We start from the raw sequence: 27,294 nt of genomic DNA on the forward strand, positions 1-27,294 counted from the left end.
TAATGGACAAAAGTTTATTAGTTTACAAATAAACAAATCTAAGATCTAGTGACAAGTAGATTTCATTCTCATATTTTTCTTTTTGTTGAAAGCATTGTTAACACGTTTACTGCCACCTGTACAGACGGTGGCCAAGTGACTCGAAACTTGAAGTGCCAAACGAAACTGTGGCGTATTCCTCCACATTGCTATGTGCTTGTCCCACTAAATATTGAGATATTATTGTGAAACAAAAGCGCATATCAAAATTTTGAATTTGCATTTATATACAGAAATAATTTTGTATTGGTAGCCGTCTGTATAGGTGACGTACAAGACAATTTCGTATTCATATTTTACCATTTGGCTGCCAATACTGGAAATCACCTAAAATCCTATGCGGCAGTTAAAGTATTAAATATCTCTTTATAGTTTCTCCAAAAAAAGGACAGATAAGATATTTATTAAGTTCAAGATGAGCAGATTCTAATCTTAAATTTCTGATGCCTGTCTATTATCAAGAGTTAAACTTGGTAGATTTGTCAATATTGTTCATATGAATGAAAAATATTACTGAATAGAAAAACGTTTAATGAAACATATTTACAAAAGAATTTACTACTCATTTTTATAGTTCAGGACTTCAATATTTTACCTCGCACAATCTTAACTTCATCTACAGGTCTATCATTTTTATCAGTTTCAACTAAACCAATTCTCTGCACTACAGTCATTCCTGAAGATATTCTACCAAAAATAGCATGTTTACCATCGAGCCACTGTGTGGGAGCTAATGTTATAAAAAATTGGGATCCATTTGTATCTGGTCCTGAGTTAGCCATCGATAAAATTCCTGCTCCACTATGTTTCAATCCAGTATGTATTTCATCTTTGAATGTTTGACCATATATAGACAGTCCTCCTTTACCTGTTCCTGTTGGATCTCCCCCTTGGATCATAAAGTCTCGGATAATTCGATGAAATATTGTATTATTGTAATAACCTCTTCTTGTAAGTTCGGCAAAATTTCTGCAAGTTTTAGGTGCATGTTTCCAGTACAATTCTATGGTCATTTCTCCCATACTGAAAAGGAAAATATTTCTCATCAAAAATACATCCACGAATATAATAACAATTTACTAACGTTGTTTCAAAAACAACAAATGGTGGTTGCCACATTTTATCTGGAATACCAGATTGATTTATTCCTTGTACTGCTAGCATCTTGGAATTTTTATCTTGCAATAATAAATATTTTATAGAAAGAAGCTAAAATTCATTCCATACAACAAATATTTTCTAAATTGTATAGGTTATGTATTTAAAATTCAAGGTCTGAATTGTCACTAACTGAAGTGTTCATAATTTAGTATGAAAATGTTTACTTGAATTCAGATTTGAAATGTGCTGCAAATATATAAATATGGATTTATAACATAAATAATATCAGAAAAAAAATCATTACACATTTATTTATTGATATGCCAAAATCAAGAATTAGATGTATTTTCTGAACATGGTATTTTGTAGTTAATTTGCACATCGTCAATTGTCAAATGAAAATGTGCGAGAAATGAGAGGTTTATTGCTCTCCTTAGAAGAAAGTCGCAATGCGGTATATATGAAATGAATACCCTTTTAAAATTTGAAAAAACTCCCAAATAATTACTTGGAACTTTTTACTGCTTCATAGATCTACATTTGGTTCATTAAAAGTAACGAAATTATCATGCCAAGCCTAAAAAATTTAAGTGGAACTTTGCCCAAAACAACTTTCCATCATGAATTATTGCCACAAGAAGATGAAGAAAGATTAGAAAAGCTCTTCAAGAAGTTGGATAAAGATGGAAATGGCAAAATTGATATACATGATCTTTCTGACGCCCTCAAGAAATATGGGGTTCATCAACATTATGCTGAGGTTAGTGTAAAAGTTGTTCTAGTTTGCTCCATATTTCTGATGCAATTAGCATGTAAGGCATTCACTGAACTTGGTAGTATTAGATGTCAAGGATTCTGTTTAAATGCATGTGGTACATTAATTATATCTTGTTAAAATTAACAGTTTCATGTCCTTTTCTCAATGGAATGTCATATTTTTGATTTGGAAAAATTAATTTTTATTTGTTGAATATTTTGTTCACATAAGTACTTCTTGCATCATTATGTGTACAGCATTTAGTTTTGCTCTTTGGAGTTGACTTGAAATAAATTTTGTTTATGCACGTAACATAAACAAATGTAGAACTAAGATAACTCATTTGTTTACTGCACCTATATTATTCATATATCATTTTGGATCTTTTTTATTCAAAGGTCAGGAGAACATACTGAGTGATGTTAAATTTTGCAAGGTTCATAATTTATTTATAACCATCCCTATTAATTTTATTAGAATTAAAATCTTTAGAAATAATTTTGAGTTTGGACAACTGAATCCACAACCTAGGCAATTACAGTTCCAATCAAACAAAATTTCCTCATTACTAAAGTGCAGGAGCAAGAGTTCGTAACAAATTCTTGATTTTGTAGTTCAAGCCAATACCTTTGTTAAATGTCGGATTTTTATTAGAATAGAAAAAAAAAATTCATTTAGTGATTATATCTGAATAATTGGCTTATATTTGAGGCTAAAGACTGTTTTGAGTTTCAGAAAAATAAAAAAATTTTGAATACATTAGAATATAAGCGTAGCCAATATCTTAAGCATTTCATGAAAAGGTAAAATGATTGTTAGGTTACTACTCATTTGTAAACCTAAATTTTAAGAATCTCATGAATTAAATATGATAAATCCAAAACTCACATTGCCTGAATTGGTGGAACTAATCTGGCATTTCTTTAGAAATAAATTTTACTTTAATTTTCCAGAAATTTCTCAAGAGTTCCAATTCAAGTGAAGATCAATTTTCTTTAGCAGACTTTATAATTTATGTGAGAGAACATGAAAAGAATTTGAGATTACATTTTTCTCATTTGGATCGTAACCGTGATGGTAAGTCTCATAATTCCTTGAAAAAATAATCATTTATATTTTCTTTGTGATAAATATTCTAAAGAAAATCAGAGCATAGTTCAATTATGATGTAACTAGAATTAGCAGAATTAAAATTGAAAACTGATTATCAGATGTTTAAATTAGCAATTTGATTTTGTTTAGCCTTTTTGTATTGAAAATAGAGATAATTTTTATCTGAAGATTAATTTTTTAGGCAAGATTGACTTGGAAGAATTGGCAGGAGCTTTCAAGGATCTTGGAATTCCATTGGATAGATCTGAGGCCAAGAAGCTTTTGCAAAGGTAATACTTCCATAAATTCATTGTCCTTATTTTACCAATGAAATATAAAAGAAACGATATTTTTATTGTAAATTTTTATGGATAAACTAAATATGGAAATTGAATTTTTGGTGCTTAAATATAAATACTTTGATTAATTATTTTCAAAATTGAATAATAAAACAAAAAATCTTTACATCCATCGTAAATCATTCAAAGCTCTTGGACACTATTAGCACTATTTGCATGACATCTGTCCAATGTACCTCTAAGCAAATTTAATTTATCAATTGAGAGTAGAAATGTAAATGCAGTTTAGGCATAATCACCAGTTTCGTTTGTTCTTCACAAAATTATTTAATTCAGTTCAGAGGCATCATTTATCCTTTTTTCATTATTATTCTTCATAATAACTCTACAGTTATTAATAAAAACAACTAGCTTCCGGGTGACAGATTGAAGGATATTTTAAAATATTAATTAATTAGGAGGAACCATTACCTATATCTGTTCTAACTAAATTATTGCCTGATATTAGTGGATAAAAAACTGTGTTTTTGGTTAATCATTCTTCAATTTATTTATTTACTGGAACTGAAATACTGACTGATATAAATAACAGCCTAACACAGTATTTTTCAAAAATAAACAATATTCAGTTGCACATCAGCAAACTGAGCTAGTTATAATATTTCAAATAATTGAACAATATAATACTATATTATATTATTCAGTTGAATATGAATTTTGAATTTTCCAAATTCCATCAATCACCTTAAATTTGATGAGTTTTACTATATATATGTTACAGAATAGAATTTCTAGAATTGTAGATAGATGGATTTTTCATTTGTTTTTTGGAGTTTATAGATCCTGAAAATGTTAACTATGATAATTAATGGGAGAGTTAGGTTGGGTAATGGGTTTTCCTACAATGATTATTATTGGGTAAATTATTGAGATAATGAGGGAACTTGTTATTCGCTAATCAAAATTCCTCAAATTTATTTTTAAGAGCAAAAATATTCGTTTATGTCATTACTTCTTGATCTATTTATTATGATTTTTTGGCTCAATGAGAAATTATTACTATTTCTTAGGATGGATCAAGATGGTAGTTTGAATATAAGTTTTGATGAATGGAGAGATTTTCTGCTACTTGCACCAAGCCAGGACATACATCAGTTGATCAAATATTGGCGTCATTCTACGGTAAGTTCTTTAGCTATTCTTTATTAAATATGTAAGCAAAATTTATTGAGATATTCTATGGAGTTATCAATATTCCAAAGATTCAATTGATCACTGATCTCTGAACAAAAGGTACAAATCTTCCTCCCTTCACAAACAATGACTGAATTGAATATTTATCTTCATTCATTTTTTATACTATCAAAATATTGAATAGTTGATAGAGAAATGAAAATATGTTTACAGTGCCGGTTAAAAGTGAAATACGTACTTCAGAACAACTAATCATTTACAGACTTTGGACTTGTTCATTTCTTATCATAGAGGAATCCCTTAAGTTCAATGATGAGAATTAAACTAGTTTGACCTTTGAAGATAAAACATTTCCATTATCATTCAAATGCACTTATGAAGGTAGAAATGTAAGGAAGCATTGCAGTGAATCTATTATTTTTTCTTAGCAAGCTGATGATGAGAAAAAAAGGAGTTTGGTAAATATCTGGAATAATCGTAGAACCGCACATTTCGTTTTAGATTATTAGATGTTTGATTTGGCTTGAACATCAGTGGACAAAATAAATGTTGAATTTCTGGAAGATTGTAGGAGGACAGATACAGGGTTAGATACATGACAAATAATATGATTATTATTGATTGAAATCTGTTTTTAATTAAATTAGGATACAAGCTCAGTAACATCATACTTAACTCATATATGTAATAAGTTCTGGATAATATGACTACTTCATATTTAAAAAGCTTTGAAAACCTTTTATCTGTCATCCTTCCAACTTTCATGCGAGTCTTTTTTGCACAGTGGGAATTTTTGATAGCCTCCAACCTTCTATGCCATCTTATTATTAACCAGTAAGGTTTCCTATGTGTTTTCCCTTAATTAAGTCTTGAGCACTGAATATGGAAATGAATAACCCTTATAGTATTTAAGCTCGGCATGGTAGACAATCTTCAATGACAATACATTTTTCACTTTCATCATATTTCAAAGAAACAAAGCCTAAATGTTGTTCTAAGGTGTGAAAACTACAATAAAATCCATGCAACAGAGTCGGAAAGGCAGATAACATTTTCGAAAAATGAATTAGTGTCTTCTGTTCTTTTTTATCGCCCACTCTAACTTTTTCACGAATTTATGTAATGTACAGGCACATTGGCTTCTACTGCTTTATTATATGTATGGATAAAAACACTTAGGAATCATTTAAGATAAATATATTTTCCCCTCTGAAATTCTTACAGTTTGCATTTTAGGATTTGTTATAAATTGCAAATTTTATTATTTCGGAAGAAGCCTAATATGCAGGAAATACAATAAACATCTATGAATAATACTGATTTTGTATTACATTGAACAATTCCTGCTGCATTCTTTACACATTGTGGTATGAAATTTAGCACAAAAGCCGTTGCTATGTCGACCAAGTTCGAAAACCTGATTCATGAGTTTTGAAGTAAAATCAAATTAAAAGAAAACATAACTTGAATAAATCGTTATCGTTGATTGGAACGAGCGCCCAAAAATACATTAGAAAACCTATCTGGTCGGTGTTTAAAAATGAAATAATGAATTGAGAAATAGCAAACTTTCACAAGAAATTACAATTCAGTTCATATCGAATCTATAATGAAATTATTGGCATATAATGACAGACGGCTATTGGTCTATTCAGAATATAGAAGATTGCTACTAGCATAGTACCTATATGATATACAGGGTTGGAACTATTTAGATGGACACTACAGGGATATCGAAAAACTCAAGTGATGGTTTCACATAACAACTGTCAACAAAGTTATTTGACAATTCTGGCACTAGCCTACTACTTAAACAAAACAATTAAAAAGGAAGTTCAAATTTGCGTAGCCAGACTCGATATTTTTGTAGAGTGTGATACATTGTTGAATTTCTAATTTTTTTTCTTTATCACCCCATAAGGAAAAAATTGACTATCTCGTCCCTGAAACAATGGAAAACAGAAAAAATCTGGAGATACCATTAGAATCTCTTTATTGGATAATGGCTACAAACCGAATTTCGTGAAGTTATCCCCAAAAACAAATGAGTTATTCAGAAAAAAGGAAAATCACGATTTTTAGTTTTTTCGAGATATTTCGGGAACCGTTGGAGATATTTTGAATCTGTTTACACCAACTCTCATCTTAGTCCAGTAGATAAATACATTTTACCTGGAAAAAATTCCGAACTTAATGAAACTTCTACAGGTTCTTCTGGGATGCTGTGTCATGACCCTGTCAAGTTATCCAACACGAGGACCCTGTGCTAACTTGAGGAGGGCCGAAGAACCTCAACATTCTCGGATTTTTTTTTTGCTCATAACTTCTAAACTAAGTAGTTTTCGACCAGAACGTTCATTTTTAAAGTTGAAGACCATTAAATTCTCTACAATTTTGTATTCATAGACTTTTTCGTAAACCCAATATCAATTGAGATACAGTCGATAAAAATAATAGTCCAGTGACAAAGCAAAAAAAGTAGGGTCTGCTGGAAAAAATTCAGAACTTAATGAAACTTCTACAAGTTGTTTGGGGGTGCCGTGGGATGATTCTGTCAAGTTATCCAACACGAGAACCTTGTGCTAAATTGAGGAGGGGCTGAAGAACCTCAACATTTTCGGATAACTTGACCTCGTGTTGGATAACTTGACAGAATCATCCCACGGCACCCCCAAACAACCTTTTGTAGATGTTTCATTAAGTTCGGAATTTTTTCCAGCAGACCCTACTTTTATTGATTTGTCACTGGACTATTATTTTTATCGACTGTATCTCAATTGATATTGGGTTTACGAAAAAGTCTGTGAATACAAAATTGTATAGAATTTAATGGTCTTCAACTTTGAAAATGAACGTTCTGGTCGAAAACTACTTAGTTTAGAGGTTATGAGCAAAAAACTGAAAAAAGTCCGGAAATGTTGAGGTTCTTCGGCCGCCCTCAAGTTTGCACAGGGTCCTCGAGTTGGATAACTTGACAGAGTCATGCCAGGGCACTCCCAAACAACCTGTAGAAGTTTCATTAAGTTCGGAAATTTTTCCAGCAGACTCACCTTTTTGTATTTGTCTACTGGACTATCCCTAAATAAAGCAACTTTTTTGTAATTTAAGCGACCCTGTAGTTCTAACGGTTTCCGATATCCCTGTAGTGTCCCCCTAAATAGTTCTAACCCAGTGTTATTCTATATCGGGTGTCCCAAGGCGAGTGGCCTATTAGATTATTATGGAAACTATTGATGGTAAAGATTTCAAATTTCGTGGATAGATATTTGGCCATGTTGGGTACATTTTTAAAATAATTTCACATTTCCAGTGTTGCCGGATGTACGACAATTTGGCAACAACTTTGTTATTTTAAATGGGACATCCGGTATTTCTATTTTTTTTATGATACTCCATAAAATATTAAATCTATTCACTCTTACTTTTCCATCCCTATCTTTAACGGTTTTTGAGATATCAATTATTTTTCGAAATTTTAGATCAAATTGGCGTATTACGAAAATGACTCTAGTTCGCTCAATATTTGAGATTTAAGTCAGAAATTTTGCAAGTCGTTAGATATTGATCATATCTGTGTCACTGCTTCTGAATTATGGTTGTCAATAATACAGGACGGACCAAAAAAATCATCATTTGCCAAGTTACAAAATAGTAAAAAAGTCTGTGTAAGTGAATAAAAAAATTGTAGAATGTGTTGTACTGATTCCAAAAATTGAAAAATATACTAGGTGTCTAATTTGAAAAAATAGACTTTTTCACAATTTTGTAACTTGGCAAATGATGATTTTTTTTGGTCCGTCCTGTATTATTGACAACCATAATTCAAAAGCAGTGACACAGATCAGATCAATATCTAACGACTTGCAAAATTTCTGACTTAAATCTCAAATATTGAGCGAACTAGAGTCATTTTCGTAATACGCCAATTTGATCTAAAATTTCGAAAAATAATTTATAACTCAAAAACCGTTAAAGATAGGGATGGAAAAGTAAGAGTGAATAGATTTAATATTTTATGGAGTATCATAAAAAAAATAGAAATACCGGATGTCCCATTCAAAATAACAAAGTTGTTGCCAAATTGTCGTACATCCGGCAACACTGGAAATGTGAAATTATTTTAAAAATGTACCTTAACTGGCCAAATATCTATCCACAAAATTTGAAATCTTTACGATCAATAGTTTCCATAATAATCTAATAGGCCACTCACCTTGGGACACCCGATATACTCAAAGGTCACAAGGTTTTTAGGCATCTTATATGCGATCAACTTGAATCGCTTCATCATTTTACTTACAAGTGCAAATTAATTGGAACCTACCCTGAAAATTTCAAGTTTTTACTTATCGTGTATACGGACAGACAGAATAGAATATGAGGATAGTTTCGACATCAGTGGTTTGAACCTTATTGTTTGAAACCATTTCCTTCTCAAAAATCTAAAATTAGAATCATTGTGATGAAATGATAGAGGGTTTGGATAATGAGCCCTCAAAAAATAAATAGAAAGAACTGCGAGCCAAGTTGTCACTAATTGAGCCAAACGAATCAAATTTCTAAAAATAGCGAACGCTTGAAGTTTCTTGAGTTTGGTTGAAGAGTATCAAAGCACTTTATGTTGCGATTTTCAATGACGTTTTAAAATACGATAATTGAATGCAAAGGGATTCTTACCTTAGCGTCTCCGTTTATCATTTCATAACCTTGACTTATCCCGGTGCTATTGACCTCGCCACCCGTATTTTTTTTATAGAATTTCGCAACATTTCACACATCGAACTTTTTCACTGTTATCCGTCCTCGAAATGCATCCGACGATGGAAACCGCACAAATCTCCGTTTCACCTGTTCGACAATCCGATTAATCTATTAAAAGAAGCCCGCTTATGAAACTCGAATTGGCATTACCTACATCTATCCTCGTCTGTTATCTCAAATAGACGACACATGCAGACGATCTGATGTAACGCTCTTTATCTATCGATAACCTCGTCTCGGATTTATTATTTTTTTTACTCAGTATTCTGTCCATCGTGATCTTTGAGAGTAGCGGTTGGTCCATGTGGCTTTCGAACATGCGGCCGAATATTTTGGCGGTATTTTTTTCCGGTGAACAATTTTGCGGTTTTTTCTGTTGGTGCTGAGTGAGTTTGGTTGCCGAAAATGTCGCGGGTTGTTTTGGTAGTGAAAGATTGCAGGGGTGGCGTCATGGCCTTCAGTTTTTGGCTGGTGCAGGTAATTTGATAGCAATTTGATTTGTGTGATGTTGATCTTGTTTAAATGATAGCCTCTTTAGGAGACAGCTAGTTTTGGCACGTGTTGTAATAGTTATAATCGAATCGCTTGGTCACTAGTTGCCTTTCCGCAATTTTACTTTTTCATCCCAATGGTTCCCTTCAAGAAAAAAAAATAATACAGGTCTAAATTTATTGTATTCTTAAAAAACAAATTTTGAGATTAGTGCTGGAAGATTAATTACGATTCATTCAAGCTCTTACGAAATATTACGACAATTGAATCGAAAACAACCAAAACTAATTTTTATTATATTAAATTGAGGCTCACAATGAGAATAAAGTACATTTGTATCGGGTGTCAGAAATTCGTTGTCTAGCGTGGGGATCTCAGAATCCCTTTGAGCTAGGAAAATATGAATGGCACATTTTCGGGCTCGTTTTTCGGGAGAATTAATTTGGTGAAAACCGTGCCTCCATAAATTCAACTGTTTTCAAGCTATAACAGAAAATTGGAAAATGGTGTGAAATGAAAAGTTCTCATAACTTCTTTATTATTGGTGCTATTAACATGAAACGAAACAATTCTACAGGACTTCTTTCAGTGGAATCCATTGGTGGTTGAATCCGGAGACTTCGGTGGCCACCGAATATTTTAATTATCTGAAGTTCACATATTATTATAGATAGGCACTTGGTTGATTTCCCATGTCAAACTGAACCTTTTGATGATTTTATAGTTTGATGAGAAATTTATGTATCATGTTAAATATTTTTGAAAAAGAAAAAAAAGTTTTATTTTTTGTAGAAGTTGTTATGGTTTACATTAAAAAAAACAAGTATTATAACTTCAAAATTAATGGCAATAAAAAATGAATGACAACACTAATGGATTCTACTGAAAAAAGTGCCAGTAGAAAGTTTTTGTTTTGTTAATAGCACCAATAATAAAGAAGTTATGAGCACTTTTCATTTCAAGCCATTTTCAAAGTTTCCCTTATAGTTTGAAAACAGTTGGTTGCGGTTTTCACCAAATTCATTCTTCATAAAATCGAGCCCGAAAATGTCCCATTCGTTTTTTTCTAGCTTGAAGGGGCTTTGAGAAGCCCTCACCCGTCAACGATTTTGGGACACCCGATACATTTTTTCAAATGCATATGGCTGAATTTATATTGAATTGTTGATCATGAATCTCTAAAAAACTCCACTAACAGTGAATCAAATAAAAAAATATTGCCTTGATGAAATTGATTTTAATTAGTGTATACTTGTCACAGTTTTTTGTGCGTTTTGCTTCCATCTCGTATTATCCAGAGGCAAAACATAGTACCTAATGTAGATTTTTTTGCAATCTGTCGACTTAATTGATGTACTCGTATAATTCATTATTGTATTATAATTCAAATTCATTCGCCATGATCGATGAAATAAGGGAATTAATTAATTTATTCGCCTACTAGACTTAAAATAAATCTGAAAGTTTTAGGTCTGTTGGCTCTTTCAGAAAGCTGCATAGGTATTATATGGCAGCAATCATCTATTCATCAAATTCATATTTCTCGGCTGTTCTTGTATTTATACAATTGTACTCAAATTCGAATTTTTGTCATCCGAGAAAGATTTTTTGCTCTTTGGAGTTGACTTGAAATAAATTTTGTTTATGCACGTAACATAAACAAATGTAGAACTAAGATAACTCATTTGTTTACTGCACCTATATTATTCATATATCATTTTGGATCTTTTTTATTCAAAGGTCAGGAGAACATACTGAGTGATGTTAAATTTTGCAAGGTTCATAATTTATTTATAACCATCCCTATTAATTTTATTAGAATTAAAATCTTTAGAAATAATTTTGAGTTTTGACAATAATACAGGTCTAAATTTATTGTATTCTTGAAAAACAAATTTTGAGATTTGTGCTGGAAGATTAATTACGATTCATTCAAGCTCTTACGAAATATTACGACAATTAAATCGAAAACAACCAAAACTAATTTTTATTTATTATATTAAATTGAGGCTCACAATGAGAATAAAGTACATTTGTATCGGGTGTCAGAAATTCGTTGTCTAGCGTGGGGATCTCAGAATCCCTTTGAACTAGGAAAATATGAATGGCACATTTCGGGGCTCGATTTTTGGGAGAATTAATTTGGTGAAAACCGTGCCTCCATAAATTCAACTGTTTTCAAGCTATAACAGAAAATTGGAAAATGGTGTGAAATGAAAAGTTCTCATAACTTCTTTATTATTGGTGCTATTAACATGAAACGAAACAATTCTACAGGACTTCTTTCAGTGGAATCCATTGGTGGTTGAATCCGGAGACTTCGGTGGCCACCGAATATTTTAATTATCTGAAGTTCACATATTATTATAGATAGACACTTGGTTGATTTCCCATGTCAAACTGAACCTTTTGATGATTTTATAGTTTGATGAGAAATTTATATATCATGTTAAATATTTTTGAAAAAGAAAAAAAAAGTTTTATTTTTTGTAGAAGTTGAATTGAATCATGGTTCACATTAAAAAAAAAACAAGTATTATAACTTCAAAATTAATGGCAATAAGAAATGAATGACAACACTAATGGATTCTACTGAAAAAAGTGCCAGTAGGAAGTTTTTGTTTTGTTAATAGCACCAATAATAAAGAAGTTATGAACACTTTTCATTTCACGCCATTTTCAAAGTTTCCCTTATAGTTTGAAAACAGTTGGTTGCGGTTTTCACCAAATTCATTCTTCATAAAATCGAGCCCGAAAATGTCCCATTCGTTTTTTTTCTAGCTTGAAGGGGCTTTGAGAAGCCCTCACCCGTCAACGATTTGGGGACACCCGATATATTTTTTCGAATGCATATGGCTGAATTTATATTGAATTGATTATGAATCTCTAAAAAACTCCACTAACAGTGAATCAAATAAAAAAATTTTGCCTTGATAAAATTGATTTTAATTAGTGTATACTTGTCACAGTTTTTTGTGCGTTTTGCTTCCATCTCGTATTATCCAGAGGCAAAACATAGTACCTAATGTAGATTTTTTTTGCAATCTGTCGACTTAATTGATGTACTCGTATAATTCATTATTGTATTATAATTCAAATTCATTCGCCATGATCGATGAAATAAGGGAATTAATTTATTTATTCGCCTACTAGACTTAAAATCTATCTGAAAGTTTTAGGTCTGTTGGCTCTTTCAGAAAGCTGCATAGGTATTATATGGCAGCAATCATCTATTCATTCTATTCATATTTCTCGATGTTCTTGTATTTATATTTATACAATTGTACTCAAATTCGAATTTTTGTCATCCACGAAAAATTAAATCTCTTTCTTTTTTTTCAATGTGGCGTAACGAAATTTTGATGACAAACATCAGATTCGGATTCAGCATCCCAAAAACATGTTGAATTAAAGAAATCAAAGCTACCCCAAAAAGTGGGGTTTTGCAGAGGCAGATGAAATATGCCAATTTTCAACGGTTTATCGGAAAAAAACTGACTATAGAAATTTGTAGGGAATTTGATATATTTTGTTTTTGTATAGGAAGGTCATTCACGAAAATTATGTTAAATCCCGAGCTACATAGATGCAAAAAACCGCCAAAAAATCAAATGTTTCACCTTTTTTTGCATTTTTTCAATGTTCCATCACGAAATTTTGGGGACAAACGTGAGATTCAGATTCAACACCCTATAAAGCACATATAATCCAACAATCAAAACTACCCCAAAGGGTTTTCCAATAGGTGGTTTCATTTTGAATGTCTTGCTATCTGGGTAGATGTCAGTTTTGAAGCCTTCATCTTCACCATAAAGTGGTGAAAAATTTGCGGTCGCAGTTCGCCAAACTAAAGCACTTTTGGATCGTTGTGGAGCACCTTCTCTGTCGACAATAGTGAAACTGGTTGAAAAATTTGAGCTGTTGGGACAAGTTAGTGATGTGAAGCATCGAAACCGTGTGCGTAGCTCAAAGACGACTAGGAATATTGCTTCTGAAGACCGCATTGCTGACACAAACGACATTACACCGTATTTTGCATTAAGGTTTTTCAAGTTCAGTTAATATAAAAACTCAAGCCGGTCGATAACCAGCAACGTTGTATTTTCTTAATTTTGCAAGAAAACTTTCCTAGCCGTCTAATTTCTTGAAGAGGTTATCACAGTTGACTATCGTTATTTTTCGAGTAATTAATTAGAACCACCTCGTTGCCCTTTGTTCATCTTTTAAGTAATTCCGTTTCCCAATGAGGCACCTTGTATTTTATTATCAAAAATGAATATGACAGTTTTCTAATATGTATATTCAACATTCCCAATCTGTAGATAATGAAATTTTAGGAAAATGCGATAAAATCAATTGAAGATTAATTTTCACAAAGGCGTGGAAGTATTTCAATTATTTAGCTAGGTGTTCTGCAACAGATCTCGTTGATGTTTCCCCTATAACCGTTGTGAATGAATGGAAAGTATTGAGTAGTCGTATAGATAAAATCGTGTATGTCATAGTGTACTTCCCCAAATGAGAAGGAAGTTATCGTCTGTATAATCATTGTCGTTATTAATTTAAAAAATTGCCTCTGGATAGAACCAGTTCGAATTGATGTGTGATGTATATTTTGTGCGCTCGTAATCATGTGCAAAGTTTATCGAGGTTAAAGGACCGATGATTAATAGAAATCAGCTGACATGAGTCGAATATCTCCACAGGTGAAGATGCATACTATTCTTTATGTACATTCAAATTTTAAACGGAGGTATTTAAATTGGGTCAGATCCTATAAAGATAAGTAGAAGGTAGAACACGGTAAATGTTATCCATACACTGAGACTATTCCAAACACTCCATTCACATTTCTCGATTCTTCAAAATATATTTCTTGAGAAAACTTTTTGAATTCTCGATGTTAAGGCTTCATACTCGATATCTATTCGCAAATTTGAAATGACAATATCGAATTCTATCAGATCCTTTAGGTTAAAAAGAAAGAAGATTAATATATCTTTTATGGATTTTCATACTGAGAATTTCTTATAGTTATAAATACAAGATGTTTTATAAATGTTTTGTGTATCATGATAAATTGTTCTGAAATCTTCACTCACCGGGTTTTGTAGATTTGATGTGATTTGGAGATATCTTCAGGTTAACATTATAACATGATTCAATAATCGCAACTTCCATTTTCCTATTGGCAATTTCCTCTGTTATTGAAATAGAGGAAACTGAAAAGCGATCCTAACCTCGAATTATCGCTTTTAATATCTGAATGATATTTATCGAATAATATGAGACCTATTCTATATCTTTTGTTAGGAATGAAAAGAGGACTAGGCCTCTTGTTGTTTAAATATTGCAAAATGTAGCGTGGTAAAATTTTCTGTAATGTCAAAAATGCATATTCGATTAATATTCGGGCTATATGGTTGGTAGATATTGCTAAAATGCTTGTATCTTGGTGAGTTTTCTTTTAATTTTCTTCTGATATTAAAATGACTTTTGATTTAAAACAGTTCAATTATATTTCGAACCCTCCAACCTAGTATTATGTTTCAAAATTTCATTTTCATCTCATGAAATTTCATCGATTTCAGAAAGAGCCTTGCGCATGCGCAAACTTACAATTCCCGTTACTTGAATAATTCGAATTCTAGTAGTTTTACCTTGATATGGCTTTTTCAAAGGATTTATTTTATTTCGAATATGATGTGCGCATTCGCTATCTTATAATTTTCGGGATCTCAGTTTTTCGCGTTCAATTTATTTCAAATGAATTTCACTATCAACTGCTGAGGTCAATAGTTGTTAACGATTGATAGACATATGCTGAATGTAGACAAAACCACAAGAAAGATAGATGAAACAGTAAAAATAAAGATGAAACTAAAAATATACATATAGATGAAACACGAAAAATATAAATGGAACCAAAAAATACAGGTAAAATGTAAGAATATAGGTAAAACTCCGAAAATATAGATGAAGCAATACAGAAATATTAATATATGAAAGAATAAATGAAGAAAGTACTGATGTGAAGTTAGAAGCTTTTGAGCGTTCTCATGCAACATTTTATGTGAATTAATTCGACAATTGAGACCTTGGAGACCACTGAACTCCAAATGTAGTCTCCAAGGGCGCAATTGTCGCGCTCGAAAGCTTCACGTTAGAGCTTTCTTCATTTTTTTCGATATTCATCTTGAATTTTGTATGATTTCAATGCGACAGGAAACATTTTGCCAAACTAATGGCAGACTGATTTTTATATGAAATGATTAAATCAGAAAAAAAAATCCACCGAAACTGTGATATATCTATGAATTAATAAAAATGACAACGACAGCAAAAATACAATATTATTCACCGCAAAATCTTACTTTTTATCAATGATCATGTCAACAAATTGCAGATAATTGAGCAGTTTACGTTTGACGAAATTCCTATTTTCGCTTACCATACTCATGAAGAGTTTGAACGTCAATTTTTATTTAGATTGTTGTTACAGTGGGAAATTTTGTCAGTTCTCTAATGCGTTAAGTTTCAATTGATAAAATAACTGAACGCTCTAAATTTTGCATTGTCTATAGATTTTTATGTGCCCCAATGCTGAAGTTGCATAGTTCGTCGAAATAACTAGATTTCTAGAAAGAAAATTTCTACCCACAAATCAAGAAATACACACTGATATACTGAGTGATTTTTTTCTCTGTTCAAAACTCAAATTACCACTTGGGGGTAACCTGCTAGAAGTGTGATCTCAAATTCAAATTTTCGAATGGAATTTTCAAAAATTCCTATATTTTTGAGGTTGGGGTTATCGTAGTTTCCGCTAAATGAAATTTTAGGAGTCAATTCGTGAATTGATGGCCTTCAGAATGCAGAAATCGGAATTTCAAGTTGAAAGGATCACCAGATTTTTTGCGACTTCAACAATTTTGGTGGAAAAGTTGGACCGGCGAACAAAAGGATTGTTTTTATTTATTTTTGGATTCATTTCAGAACTTGAACATTAAAAAATTCAGCTTGCTTTGCCTTACGATGTTATTTATAAATAAAACTGTTCAAAAGGATCACGGGATGAAAAGCTGATGAAAATTATTGCCGGTATTTGAGGCTAGAAAAATGTGTATTTTTACACTGTAACAGCTGGTCCTAATTGGCTCATTTTTTCAACTGAAAATAATGCGGTGAAACTACAATTTTCATATTTCTTTTCATTGACGCAGAGTCACTTGTTATAATATACAGGGTCTTTATAAATTATTGGTAACATCGCAGTGGCCTTTAAAATATTTTTAAACACTTTTCACTAATACTGTCAACTATTCTTTATGATAACATTTCGAAATAAAAAAAAAGCAATTTCTACTAGATCACAAATAATCTTATTTCAATTGATAGGTACATATTTTTCAATTAACGAGGAGTATTTTGAACGAAAAACAATAATTTCGCCAGTTTTGAATGACCAATGCCAGTACATGTACTGAAAACAAACAGTTCAGCAGAAAATGTAAGAATTTCATGTGAATGATTGATGGAACGGGTACGTTAATGTCGTTCAGATGGAAATTTCATACTCGAATAGAGAGCCATCTGTATCTTATACTTTAGAATACGTAGAATCTTATACTTTAGAATACGTAGAATAAAAACGAAATCCTAAATTGATCCGCGTAACCCTACAAGTCGGAATTAAATGAAAGATGTTCTGGCATGAGTAAACTTCCCCCTCAAATCATCAACCCATTCAAAACATTTTTCCGTAAGATTTTTTCTTTTCGTGATTTTTGAAGGATTGAAATTCAAAAAAAATCACCCGGTATTTATTATATTAATGGCATACTGTATGCTGAAAATTTAGCGATTCTATGAATCTTTATTTATGTTTCCACCTCAGAGTAATTACTCTATGGTTTCCACGTTAATAATGTCATAATTCTGAAGGTTTGGTCAATAATAAGTTTCAAAAATTCCGTTTGCAACAGAAGCGAATGCAATTTTGTTGGTTTAAAATCGGATGGGGAATGAATACGCCAAGGTCCATAATCCCCCCGTTATTCCAAAAAAAGTAAGTTATAACTTGTTTAATCGAAAATTTATTAATCACTCTCAACCTATTATAGAAGATTGCTTACATCCATGAGGAATATATCCTACGTTCTCTCTTTATTCTCTTGAACAGGTATAGATATAGATGTGTAGATGCTTGGTTTATAATAATGAGATTGATAAAACTAAAATCGGTAATCGATTAAATTCCACTATAGAGAAAAAAGATTCCTATTGCACAGAAGATATACAGGATGAGTCCGAAGATATCAAGTTCTTCAGTGATCTCCAAAAAAATTGAGCGGTGGAATTTAGTTCATTTTCAGATATTTTGTGGGATATCTATTTCTCATCAAATTGCATATACAGGGTCTTGGTCAATAAGTACGACAAACGGTAGGAGGTGATTCTGCATGGAAAAATAATGACATTATGTTATATAACTTTTATCTACAAATGCTTCGTTTTTTTAAAGAAAAAAATTGTACGCCACTGAGATATTTCAAACTAACAATCATTATTGAATTCTTCGTTCAATTCGAAACAAACAATCTCACCTGCCCTTTTTTCGTATGGCGCTCCATTTTTATGCCAAAAAATAAAATAGTAGCCCACTAGCGTCTTAATGTGTTAAAGTAACGACAAGTACGCGTTGAGATGTTTAATTTTTTACATAAAAACGGCGCCCCATACGAAAAAAGATTTTTGTCAAGAATTGAACAAAGAATTCAAAAATGATTGTTAGTTTGAAATATCTCAGTGGCATACCATTTTTTTTTAACTTGAGATCATCACCCGTATGCGCGCCAATGATGAACATCAAATTCTTAATTGCATGTCAGTAAATGCGTAATAACTACCTATTGAATCCCACCAAAATTCATTCTCATATCTCGACCGGTTTCAAAGCAATAAATAGTCAGTTTTTAAGTAATACTTTAACACCCCGTATTGCGGACAAAAGTTATATAGCATAATGTCATTATGTTTTCATGCAGAATCACCTCCTGAAGTTTGTCGCAATTATTCACTAACACCCTGTATGTAGATGACTGAAATTCTGGAATAGTCGATTACCAACTCGATTGTTCGCGGTGAAAGATCACTCGGCAGTTAGTTACATAAAATATATAGAGTGGATCAGAAAATGGTTTCCGCTACTGATAATTTCCTCGAAATAATTACGTTTGAGTTCAATGTTATTGAAACATTTCCACAAATATGCGTTCGACGTAACTATTCCGAGGAAATTACCCCTAAAGGACACCATTTTCTGATCCACTCTGTATATTCTATGTACCTAACTGCCTAACAAAAAATCTACAGGATGATCCAATTGATACAACAAAGTTTCATTATTATTCCGAAAAAAGTAAATATCTGACAACAGTTTAAATACCACCATAATATCGGCCATATAACAAGATCCCTGTATACCAAAATCTCTAAAAATTTCCGAGATAAGTGAGGCGTTCCATACCAAAACTCACTCTTTATGCTATTATCCTACACATTCCAAAATGTAAACTGTGAAAGTTTTAGGGTAGTTTCAATCATTTTTCCTCGGGGGATTCCTAATGTTTATTACTGGAAATAATAATAATCCAACGCTTGCTTACAAGGAGGTAATGCAGTACCATGACCTCGTACATTGATACCTATAAAAATAATGGCAAAAAGTAACTGCTTAAAACCTGTGTTTCTACTGTATGTTTAACGAAAATATTTTTCTCTTGCAGTACCTCGACATCGGGGAGGACATGAATGTTCCCGATGATTTTACACAAAGTGAAATGCAAACTGGCATGTGGTGGCGCCATCTGGCTGCGGGCGGCATAGCTGGCGCTGTATCACGGACTTGTACCGCTCCTCTAGATAGGCTGAAAGTTTTTCTCCAAGTAAGATGAACAGAATGTATTATATAAGTGGGTTCACTCTGTCGAAATAGCTATTGATATCAATCAAATCTAGTTTTCACAAAGTGCATACCAGATAGAACTTGCTCTTATTAATGAATGTGAGTGGGATAGATACAGTGGCGACTCATAACATTTTTAGGAGGCAGTGGTGTAGAGCGTTAAAAGCAGTAAAATATAATCAAAATGCGATTTTCAAAAAATAAATCGACAAATTATCCACCAATCTCCTAAAAATTTTCTTGTGTCACATGGGACCTAGTTAGTTCGGGATTTAGTTTTTTTAAGTTTTCACTTAAATTATATTCAACTGTTTATCACTTTTCTTTTCAATTTTTCTTGAACACAAGCCAATACGTTCCAGAACGATTTTTATTTTCCAGCGACATCCACCCGTATTTTTTATGAAAGTTTTTTTTTTAATTTTCTTGTATTTTTCATTGTTTGTAGAATACGTTTGAAAATGAAAGTAATGTGTCAATTGCTCATCTATATAAGTTCCTATATTTCCGAATTAAAGCCCTTTTGTTAATAAAATCGCAATACACTTCCAAACTGGCTCAATTACCACAATATTCACAATTCTGGTCACACTCTTTTTCGGAAGATGGTGGACAGTATTTCAGAACATCTTAAATATATTTGATTACAATTAGAGAAGTAAAGTCACTTCTTATAGTCTAACATTTCTGAAGTTTTGAATCTACCAACATTTCGATTTCATCAGTACTGTTTTCGTTTTTATAGGTACAACCAACTAAGCAAAAAATCATGGACTGTTTGAAGTGCATGCTTAAAGAGGGGGGTGTGAAAGGCTTATGGCGAGGTAACGGAATCAATGTTTTGAAAATAGCACCTGAAACAGCGATAAAATTTGCTTCATATGAACAAGTGAAGAGGTTCATCAAGGGTGATTCTAAAGAAAACCTCAGTATTTATGAGAGATTTATTGCTGGTGCTCTTGCTGGTGGTATAAGCCAAACCACTATTTATCCTATGGAAGTTCTGAAGACAAGGTGAGTGATCAAGTGTTTATCAATATTTGTATAATGATTATGAAAAAAAAAGCCTGAATTTTTTATCAACATTCTCCTTAACTTGAAATTCAAAATTAAACCTTTCATCAAGATTTTAGTAGAAAAACCTTTATCTTTATATTACTTTATTGTTACAGTTGTATGAATAAATTATTTATTTATTCCTTTGAATGGAAACAATTTTTTTCATAAGTTCATAAAATATATAAAATTCTGATTGCTTGTAATATATTTTCAAATAAAAGATTAACATCATACAGAACTTCAATAAGAAAAACCAAAAATCCATCATTGTTACTGGTAAGATTCAAAATAATAATTATGAAAACGAAAGCATTAATTAGTTGAAGCATTAATCTAATTGAAGTCTTAAAATTTGTCTTGCCTAATTCACAGAATTAAATTCTTGAAGAAAGATAATACATTTCAATATCAATTAACTTTAATGTCTGGTAATTGCTAGACTAGTTCCTGTAATCAACTGGGTAATGGCGAGGTAGACTCATAAATTGGTGTCTAAATATATATTTCTATGCCAGAAACTTATTGGAAATTGATCAATGAAACACAAAATATGTATTATTCTTCCGAATTTTTGATACATTTCAGCCTATCATCAAAACATTCTTAAACGCATTTTTGAGAAACAACTTCAGTACTTCCAACATGGTGTTTAGTAGGGTAGTTTCGTTGAAGGCGCCAACAGTGGTCCGCCATCATATTGATATCCTATAATCCTTGATATCGATTTCCATAGTTTTAATGTCCTGATTGAATCTTCCCCCTGTTCTCCTCTAAAATCACCCAAGTTTTCTGGAGAGCGATCTAGATGGCAGCAAATTTTGATGCTCATGTTACAACCAGTAATATTAAAATTTGAAAGCATTCCACAAATTCTACGTAATTCTCTGGTTTGTGATTCTTCTTCATCTTTTTGACGATGAAATGTAATATGAATAAAGTGGTTCTTTTCTTTCAATGTGGAGCAAGTATTTCAGCAGACTCCCTTGATAGGGTTCAATTCTTTTCAATTAAAACTCTGCAGAGTTGTTAAATATACTCCAAAATTACTGCCATCATCAGATTAAATTCTTCGAACTTCATCAGACCATGCTTCTGTATCATTGTATTTATTTATGGCTTTAATTTTAATGAGGCAAAAAAAACAGTCATCATAATGGTTTTGTGGTTTTCTCCAACCGATTAGTATACCAAACATAAAGCACTAGCTCTTTTCAAGTGTCCACTGTCACAAATGTTCAACACATGTTTTATATACAAGTTATAAATAAAAGTTATAACACAGATCTCATAGGGCAATAAAAGAAAACACTTAAGTAGAATTTCCTAATTTCGGTACCAATATAATAAGTATCTCAATCAGGAATAGTTGTAGTGTAGTAGTGACTTGTTTACTGATTTTTTGTTATTGTTGATCAAGAATTTCGTTTCTCATTTTACTATTGTATTCCAGGTTAGCTCTCAGAAAAACAGGCCAATACAAAAGTATTGCTGATGCTGCTTTCAAGATCTATGCAAATGAAGGCATGAAAAGCTTTTACAGGGGCTACATTCCTAATATTCTCGGAATCATTCCTTATGCTGGCATAGATCTTGCAGTGTATGAGACACTCAAGAAAAACTACCTTAGTACACATTCCACAGATGAACAACCAAGCTTTTACCTGTTGCTAGCGTGTGGCAGCGCTTCTAGTACTCTTGGTCAAATGTGCTCGTATCCCTTAGCTTTAATTAGAACAAGATTGCAAGCAACAAGTAAGTATCATATAGTTTGTGTTGAAATAGTTTCCTATCCTATGTAGTAAAAGAAATTGTTCCTGTACATATATATTCCTCAGTCAACAGAGAACAAACAATGAAAGCAATGACAAAACAAAGAACCTGCCAATGTTTCTTCGTTCTTTGCTCCAAAAAATCAGCCTTACACAATATAGGGTGTTTCATAATAGCATGTCTAAAATGCAGCATTTTCGAGATAAAGGGTATTGAAATTTTAAAAAAAATATCTGTTTTGTGAATATCTTTGGAACCTTTATCTCAAAAATGATGAGTTAATAGAAACTTTTTTTCATATTTTTGGACGAGCTATCACACCCTGAAGTCCTGCGCATATATTATGGAACACCCTGTAACCTGCTATTTTCAACTTTGAAATAATATCATTTCAAAAGAAGTTCTTATTTACTCAAGTGGGACATTTTTAAATATTTCATTTCTCATCTTGGTTTCTGTTCAAGATATTTTAAAAGGTTTAAAACGTTTTTTTCAGCATTTTTTCTGGTTTGAATGATATTATCAACAGATAATAGAAATTAATTACTGTTTTAGATACATAAAGGAGATTTGGCGTTTTTTCAATGGAACGCCTTTATTTTGCAACAGTTTTTTTCAAAAATCATCCGTTTTCTTAGATATTGAGTTCTTCGACTTCATTGTTGGAATGCGATGCTTTATATATAAATTTTTTTCATTTATTCGAATGTTTAATTCATTTTGTGTATATTCTATAATTGAAATCAAGTAATAAAAAGAGCACTTACTCTCCTCTATATCTCTCAAAACGGTTATTCTTCAGAAACACCTTGTAACTCTAGAACGAACGTAAATAGTTACGATCTGATTCCTGAAATCTTATTATTTCGAAAAAATAGATGTGGGGTGCTTGAAGATTTTTTTCTCTAAGCCTGACATCCTGTACTTTCAAAATACTTCAGAAGTGAAATGGTGTTATTTCTAATAGCATGCAGCTAGCATCTTGAAACTTCTCATTTATTGACATACCATCCTACCGAATGAATATGGAAAATTATGAATTAATTTTATTTTCAGCGCTTCATCCTTCCGCAGATGGTACAGCTGTAAACATGACTGGTTTATTCAGGCGGATTGTTCAGACAGAAGGAGTAACTGGACTCTACAGGGGGATTACTCCAAATTTCATTAAAGTGATGCCAGCAGTCAGTATTAGCTACGTGGTTTATGAGTACTCAAGCAGATTACTTGGTGTGAACATGACATGATGAAGTAATTTGTCTAGGAACAAATTTTTCTTTAGAAGATTGACTATGTATTGCCAAGGGCTGGGCCCTTACGATTTGGGGTTGGTGGAAAATATCCTCCCTGATCATTTTTCTTGTTGATGAATATTTAATTTATTTGTACAGATTGATTATTATTTTAAGCTCAAACTAATAAGCTTCAGTGGCTGTTAATGTTATACCTCGTCAAAATTTGATCACACAAAGTAAGAATATTTTTAATGAACTCATTTCTGTGATGGTTTTGGTTTATATTTTCAACAGTTATGTGTATTCCAAGTTAATATGTTTTTCAATGAATGAAAAAAATTACTGATTGTTATTGTAATCCATGAATTTTGTACATTGTATGAATAGTCAACTGATTTGCAAATCATTCTTATTATGCATAATATTCTTTGCTTATCTAAAATATTTTTATTTTTTTTTAATACATTGGATATAAGTTTTCAAATGGTTTATTCTTTTCCAACCGATCAATTCATTCTTTTTAATTTCCAAAAGTCTTCCTTTTTGATGCATTTAGCTCTCAGAAGAATTTGAATCATTATTCAACTTCAATATGGGAAACATTTTCCTTACCGAATCATGCTAATACTTTTAGAATTTGATGAATAGTTTTGACATCAGTTTTTCAATCCAAATAAATTTAAAAATTACACATTTTTTTTGGCTCTTTATTCATTTTTTCCAGGTAAGTACTCCATATTTATGACTGAAATTCACATTGAATTTTTGTTTGAATTATTAACAATCCAAATATTAGTCATGAAATATAGAATAAATTATTCAGAGGATCTGTTAAATTTTGACGAGGGGAAAATGTGGTGTACAATTTTTCCTACCAAAGATGTTTCGACAGCATTCACTCTCTTAAACTTGTTACGTGATAAATATTTAAAATTGTATCTAATATTCGAGATTCCACCTGTGGAAATGTGATGATGTACTTAATTAATATTTTAATAAACAATATTTATTGAAAATCCTATGTAATTTATAAAAATAAAATATTTCAAATTCTCTATTTTATTTCCTTAGCAGCTTCCTCATCTAAAATCCAATATACTTCACCATTTGTTGGGTTCACTTGTGTTGCTGGTAAATCTTCTTTATTTTGTAGTATTCTCTGAAAAAAGACTTACCAAATTGGAATTTTTCTTATTGCATTTTTTTTTAAACAAGTAGAAACAACCCAAAAAAAATTGACCTTGAAGCCCAAATAAACAAGAAAATTCTTGAAATGGTCATTTATTTTTCATGGGTATATTTTTTTCTGAATAACTTAGATCTAAAATATAAAATATGTATAGAGGGTTTTTTGAAATAATAAATAATTCAATAATATTCTTTAAGATTGAAATTTAATAGTGGTCTCATAAATATCATTTGGGTAATAGGTGTATCGACTATTTATCTCTATAGTCGAACACATTGTGTACTTGGTATTGACCTTCAACCACCTTTTATTGGAAATAATAAATTATAGATTTTTATTTTCTTATATATTATCTTTAATAGATTAAAAAACTTACTTTGGTCATTGTTGCTTTTTCCTTGCCACACATGGCAAAAATACAATTTTTGGAATTATTTATCACTTTGAAAGTCATTGTTACTCTTTCTGGTGGAGATTTGGGTGAATCTGTGATTGCAGCAATACATTTTTCCTTTTCTTTGAGAAGTGGGTGATGAGGGAATAGTGAACATGTGTGTCCATCAGGTCCCATTCCGAGTAATAGAAGATCGAATCTCGGTATCTCTCCATCAGGAAAATGCTTTTGCAGTTGTTGTGCATAGTCTTCTGCAGCTTCATTGGCTAATGTTTTGAAAACACAATTCTTGATTCCATTTGAATAATAGTATGTGAAGTGAAAACAAAGTAGTAGATTCAGTAAATGTATAAGTTTCTCAAATGGTGTTTGGAACATAAACTATTACCTGACACTCCTTGCTTAATTTTTATGAATTGCTCTTCTTTCAGTTTAGTACTGCCTAGGAGGGCGGTCTTATAAAAACCAAAAGTGGAGTCATTATTGTCTTCAGGAACTACTCTTTCGTCGCAGAAGAATAATTTCCATTTGGAGAAATCAGACTGTAGTTTTGGTAAACCAGTAGCTAAAAAACTACCAAGAGACCCACCTTGATTAATTGAAAGAAATATTTAGGGTGAGCCAAATTTTTGGAGATGAGAAAATACATAAGTTGTTATTATTACCTGATAAACCAACCGTGAAAATCCCATTACTAGTTATCGACTCTTCAGAAATGTTTTGAATTAGATTCATTAATTTTGAGATGACATCATCTCGATTTTTCACCACTATAATCTGCATATTCCTTTAGAGAGTATTCTGAATGTTTTCGAAAGGAAAACCAGCAGATTTTGATAATTCTCATCAAGAAACGAATATTATCTCAAGACCTTGAAATTTGTAATTTCAATTTGACTTGAATGATGTATGCCTGCGTAGTAACAGCTTTGGATTCTAACCTAAAAAAACAATACTGATAACAAATTACAACATTCTTTGGAAAATATTCATGGTTACCTATAATGTATAATTTGATTATCTTCATTAATTGTTTGAAGGAAATTAAGGAGAGCAGTGACGTGAAGTCAGGAGCTTTTGTGCGCTCGGCCATTCCTGCGCTAATTTCACCCTTGAGTACTATTGAGCTAAATGAAGGTACAGTGGTCAGTGACTAATAACAGTAATTAACAGTGACTTAATAAAACCCAGTGGCGACACTAGTGGTCTTGTTTTTGATTGGCTGCTGGTTTCTGAGCCTAAATATGGCCGCTTTTTGTTTACATTCTCCATTTACCTGATGATTATTGGGATTTATTCGAAATTGTTATAAGGCCCACTTTATTAAGTCACTCTATGATGTAAACAAATGTTAGTGATATGGTACAAGCTAAGAGCTACTTGTAATCACAGAAATAAAATTCTAATTTTTCCACACCACTCTTGACCACGAATTTATTATTATTATTGTGGGTTGTGAGTTTGAAGAAGATGATATTTAGATCTAATCGTTTTTAAAGGGTCGCTGGACACTTAGGTCGTTGCGGCTCGGTCGCAGGTACTTTTTCGCCGGTCTCGGGAACATATGTGAAAATCTTTACTCTTCTCGTTGTCGGTGCAAGTGTTGCACATATGTTGTAGTTGTAGACTGCACTGAACTCAATTCAATTCTTCGCCCTGTAATGTCGATTTTTATGGGCATTCAGGTCATTTTCCATTCGACCGTTAGCAAAGCCTTTCTACGTATCCCTTAGGGGTGTAGCTTTGATCATTCCAAGTTTTTACACCGAGTTCTTCTGTTTTTAGCATTTTGGTTCGAAATTTAACTCAACTCGAATATTTTCGAGGGAATCGATAGATTCCCTACATTATTATTATTATTTGAACTGGGGTTGTTGTGGCTCGGTAAGCCTTCCGGGAACTGCGACCGCCGACCATGTACCTAGATCTTTTGTTCTCTACCCTA

At 32.0% G+C, this 27,294-nt stretch overlaps 3 protein-coding genes across 4 annotated transcripts; 1 reads left to right on the forward strand and 2 right to left on the reverse strand.

Annotated features, from left to right (window-relative positions):
- On the reverse strand, positions 1–9,409 carry LOC123673760 (peptidyl-prolyl cis-trans isomerase-like 1). Of its 2 annotated transcripts, none has more exons than XM_045608413.1 (2): positions 9,160–9,409; positions 1–1,062 (listed from the first exon to the last, which is right to left on the reverse strand). In XM_045608413.1, the coding sequence occupies exon 2, from the start codon at positions 1,059–1,061 to the stop codon at positions 615–617; it is 447 nt and encodes a 148-aa protein (XP_045464369.1). In that variant the 5' UTR covers position 1,062; positions 9,160–9,409; the 3' UTR covers positions 1–614. The 2 variants fall into 2 exon arrangements, with proteins under 2 accessions (XP_045464369.1, XP_045464368.1); XM_045608412.1 differs by lacking the exon at positions 9,160–9,409 and adding an exon at positions 1,124–1,317.
- Positions 1,533–24,821, forward strand: LOC123673755 (calcium-binding mitochondrial carrier protein SCaMC-2). Its single transcript, XM_045608407.1, has 8 exons — positions 1,533–1,900; positions 2,851–2,974; positions 3,192–3,279; positions 4,359–4,470; positions 19,524–19,682; positions 20,448–20,716; positions 22,212–22,513; positions 23,588–24,821. The coding sequence occupies exons 1-8, from the start codon at positions 1,709–1,711 to the stop codon at positions 23,776–23,778; spliced, it is 1,437 nt and encodes a 478-aa protein (XP_045464363.1). The 5' UTR covers positions 1,533–1,708; the 3' UTR covers positions 23,779–24,821.
- Positions 24,751–26,491, reverse strand: LOC123673759 (6-phosphogluconolactonase). The gene is made up of 5 exons (XM_045608411.1): positions 26,349–26,491; positions 26,015–26,290; positions 25,738–25,938; positions 25,332–25,615; positions 24,751–24,925 (listed from the first exon to the last, which is right to left on the reverse strand). The coding sequence occupies exons 2-5, from the start codon at positions 26,130–26,132 to the stop codon at positions 24,821–24,823; spliced, it is 708 nt and encodes a 235-aa protein (XP_045464367.1). The 5' UTR covers positions 26,133–26,290; positions 26,349–26,491; the 3' UTR covers positions 24,751–24,820.
- Positions 26,492–27,294: the final 803 nt, after the last annotated feature.

The sequence above is a fragment of the Harmonia axyridis genome, chromosome 2 (assembly GCF_914767665.1).
Source record: "Harmonia axyridis chromosome 2, icHarAxyr1.1, whole genome shotgun sequence".
In the NCBI taxonomy this organism is placed as follows: domain Eukaryota; kingdom Metazoa; phylum Arthropoda; class Insecta; order Coleoptera; family Coccinellidae; genus Harmonia; species Harmonia axyridis.

Coding starts and splice junctions, on each gene's coding strand:
- LOC123673760 (XM_045608412.1), bottom strand. CDS start 1,203: ATGCTAGCAGTACAAGGAATAAATCAATCTGGTATTCCAGATAAAATG. Junction 1,063..1,123: donor TTTGTTGTTTTTGAAACAAC/GTTAGTAAATTG, acceptor TTTCCTTTTCAG/TATGGGAGAAATGACCATAG.
- LOC123673755 (XM_045608407.1), top strand. CDS start 1,709: ATGCCAAGCCTAAAAAATTTAAGTGGAACTTTGCCCAAAACAACTTTC. Junction 2,975..3,191: donor TTTGGATCGTAACCGTGATG/GTAAGTCTCATA, acceptor TTAATTTTTTAG/GCAAGATTGACTTGGAAGAA. Junction 4,471..19,523: donor AATATTGGCGTCATTCTACG/GTAAGTTCTTTA, acceptor TTTCTCTTGCAG/TACCTCGACATCGGGGAGGA.
- LOC123673759 (XM_045608411.1), bottom strand. CDS start 26,132: ATGCAGATTATAGTGGTGAAAAATCGAGATGATGTCATCTCAAAATTA. Junction 25,939..26,014: donor TTTCACGGTTGGTTTATCAG/GTAATAATAACA, acceptor CAATTAATCAAG/GTGGGTCTCTTGGTAGTTTT. Junction 24,926..25,331: donor AAAAAGCAACAATGACCAAA/GTAAGTTTTTTA, acceptor GTCTTTTTTCAG/AGAATACTACAAAATAAAGA.